General features: G+C 37.2%; 1 protein-coding gene across 1 annotated transcript in view; it reads right to left on the reverse strand.

Moving 5' to 3' along the window:
* LOC106458612 (serine/threonine-protein kinase tousled-like 2) overlaps window positions 1-2,954 on the reverse strand; it is a 60,672-nt gene extending 57,718 nt beyond the window's left edge. The window contains exon 1 of the mRNA XM_022384879.1: window positions 2,755-2,954. Within this exon, the coding sequence (XP_022240587.1) occupies window positions 2,755-2,796 (42 nt within the window). The 5' untranslated portion in view covers window positions 2,797-2,954. The remainder of the gene's footprint in view (window positions 1-2,754) is intronic.
* Window positions 2,955-3,190: the final 236 nt, after the last annotated feature.

Here is a 3,190-nt window from a genome sequence, read left to right on the forward strand (position 1 = left end):
CAGATTGCGAGTCGAGTGCCCTAACCACCTGGCCATGCCAGGCCTCCTCTCTAAAGAAAAGTAGAGGATCGACATGCTACTTTAAAGACATACACATAACGTTTCATAATGTGAGCGACTATGGTCATTAAAAATAACGTATGTGACTCATTTTTTAATGACCTATTCCTTCAGTTGAAGCTCTTTTTAGGTGATATTCAGTCATGAGTTCCTCTTGGAAGCTTCTGGGATTTGATTAGCATAAACAAGGAAAATGAAAGTCTAGAAATCACCCACAAAAAAAACAAAAAAACTGTGGACCAGATAAAGATTCCTTCGTTAGTGGTATAACGAACATCGACAAGTATACACTTATTACTGAGGAAAAACTGACCACCGTTTCCTCTGTGTGGTTTGACTCTCTGCAAACACCTCAAAAGGTGGCGAAAAGATTTTTTTTTCCAAGACAAATGTATAAATGTGCTGGGTTAGCCTGGGAAGTCACCAGATTAAAACCGTAGAGAAAATGTATGGGACAAACTAAAAACCTGAAAAGAAGACACGTCGACCTGTGAAAAGCTTATCAAGCGCCTAATTAAATATTGGCCTCAACCGGCTGAAATTTTGAAAACTTGCAAATCGCTTTCTAAACCAATGTCCAAAGGAATTTTTAAATGTAAAGCTCAAAGCTATACAATATGATAAATGAGGTCTGTCAACCGACTTACTGCTGAGCCCCCTCCCCCCAGGAGGGTGGCTAGATAAACAAATGAGGGGTTGTATTCTACATCTTATGGGCACACAAACATCCATATTTAGAAATTGAACCAGCTTTAACAACAAGCATTGTTAATTGGTTACAGGAATTACAGGAGAGCCAAAAATACATTTTGGGGTAACTTCAGCCCTGGCAAGCCTCCCTTTATCGCCTTATACCATCCTGACACTATTCCGTTTTTCATGATGTAAGTCTTAACAGTTATTAATGACACTACAGAGCTTTGCACATATTTTCAACTTTTCCCCCAATTTTAAACTATACTGCTAATGATATTTTAACTATACACACGATTCAATGCAGATCAGTTGTGAGTCATGCGCTCAAAAAATTACCATCTTTAAGAATGTTAAGGTAACACATTATACCAAATGCAGTAAATAAATACATAAATCATAACAGTAGAAAACGATTGAAATTAGTTTTAAAAGGAATGGAACAACGGAAGTTATTGAACATATCACAAGAACTCTGTATATGGACGATTATATTACTGTGGATCACCCTGTCTCTTACTTGTCATCGCGATATTAACAGACGATTATGATCTGGAAACAAACACTGCCCTCATCATTTTACGCGTCCTTCTCTTGTTTTGATAAAACAAAATTAACTTTGTAAACGTGAATAAATCCAGTCACATTCGACCACTTAGTTAAAAAAAAAAGTTGTATCAATAGAAAACATCTGAGGTTATTTGGAAGATTGCTTGGTTGGTTGGTTGTAGTTAAGCACAAAGCTACACACAATGGGCTATCTCTGCTCTGCCCACCACGGGTATCGAAACCCGGTTTCTAGGGTTGTATATCCTCAGACACACAGCGGTGCCACTGGAGGGGCTACTTGGAAGGAGGACTGGGAAATCTCCTATAATTTTTTGTACGAGTTTGTCTTATTGAGTTATCAATCCAAGTAATAAACATTTATGTTTACCTTCGACCCCAACTATTTTTAGATGCACCATAGGCGATCTTCATGGTGAATGTTTTAAATATACTGATGAAGAAGCAAAGTTCACACTCCACTCTCGCTACAAAAGGATTCAAACAGTAATCAGACAACTGTGGGGATACGCTCTCTCACCCCATGGTAGACCCCTCTTTTTTTTTCTTTTTTTTTTAACAACTAAAATAAAGCGCCCCCTGTAAAGTAGGTTTCACCACATACTTTAATAGTATTCCAAAATTAACTATTGACGAATAAATAATTGACTTTTAAATGCGTCAAAATTAATAGTCACAGTTTTGTTTAAATTCAGTTTTTACACCATTACTGTTTTGGTTAACCTTTTGTGGACTGCTTAAAAAGTTATTTCTGGGGTTTCTTAAAAACAATATTTATGTCAGTCTCATCTCCCACTTATCTGTAATATGATCATATAAATATGGGCACACATCTTTCATCACAAAAACACAAAACTAGCTCTTGGTGTTCTTAACATCTTCCTGAGTATTATAAAGATGTACATAAATACACGCACACATATAAATATATATATATGATATTTTTGTCAGTCTAATCTCCCACTTATCTGTAATATGATCATACAAATATGGGCACACATCTTTCATCACAAAAACACAAAACTAGCTCTTGGTGTTCTTAACATCTTTCAGAGAATTATAAAGATATACATACACGCACACATATAAATATATATATATTGTTAGTACCAACTGCCAGTCTAATGACGTAGCTTTTGTCGCAAGAATACTAACGTGAAATATCTCTCGGTTATTCCAGATAGTATTAATTTATCAAATAGGCTAAATAAACAAAGATACATACGTCTTATCACGTCACATATTCAGTGTAGTCTTCGTAACTTACGATTGAGGGATTCCATTCGACTGAGGGTTTATACATGTCAGCGAGAAACACTGTTATACCCAGCGCTATGTTCTTCTTCACTGGTGCAACTAAAAAAAAAATACTGCCTACGGAATTAAACGATGGCGGGGTTAGTAACGAGAAAACAATAACTCGTCTTTACGTACCGCGTGAACTCCAAAAGAACATACATAATCATAATCTCCCATCGTGTTTTCTACCGAAATGAGTGAGAGAATAACTTCTGCATGAACACCGAACCTTTCACTTTTACGAACAAACCATCCTACGTTCGTGTATAAAACACGAAATAAGCCTAATATATAAACGTAGCACTGGCAGCAGATTTACTGATCCAGTGACCTAGCACACCGACGACGAGATTATCAGGGGTCTAAAAAAAACAGACCTGTCTACATAGGAGGATTCAAAAATGCAAAATGCGCGCAAGCACAGATAGAAACTCACCCACCACCACCACCACCACAAGTACACATACAAGGCCAATGTACCACCACGATACTGACGTCATCAAAGCTATTTGGCTGGTTGCCAAGAGCACAGAATTAAGGAGTAACGCCAGAAGATATCCTTCCACCCCCA

Source organism: Limulus polyphemus, unplaced genomic scaffold (genome assembly GCF_000517525.1).
Source record: "Limulus polyphemus unplaced genomic scaffold, Limulus_polyphemus-2.1.2 Scaffold493, whole genome shotgun sequence".
In the NCBI taxonomy this organism is placed as follows: Eukaryota; Metazoa; Arthropoda; class Merostomata; order Xiphosura; family Limulidae; genus Limulus; species Limulus polyphemus.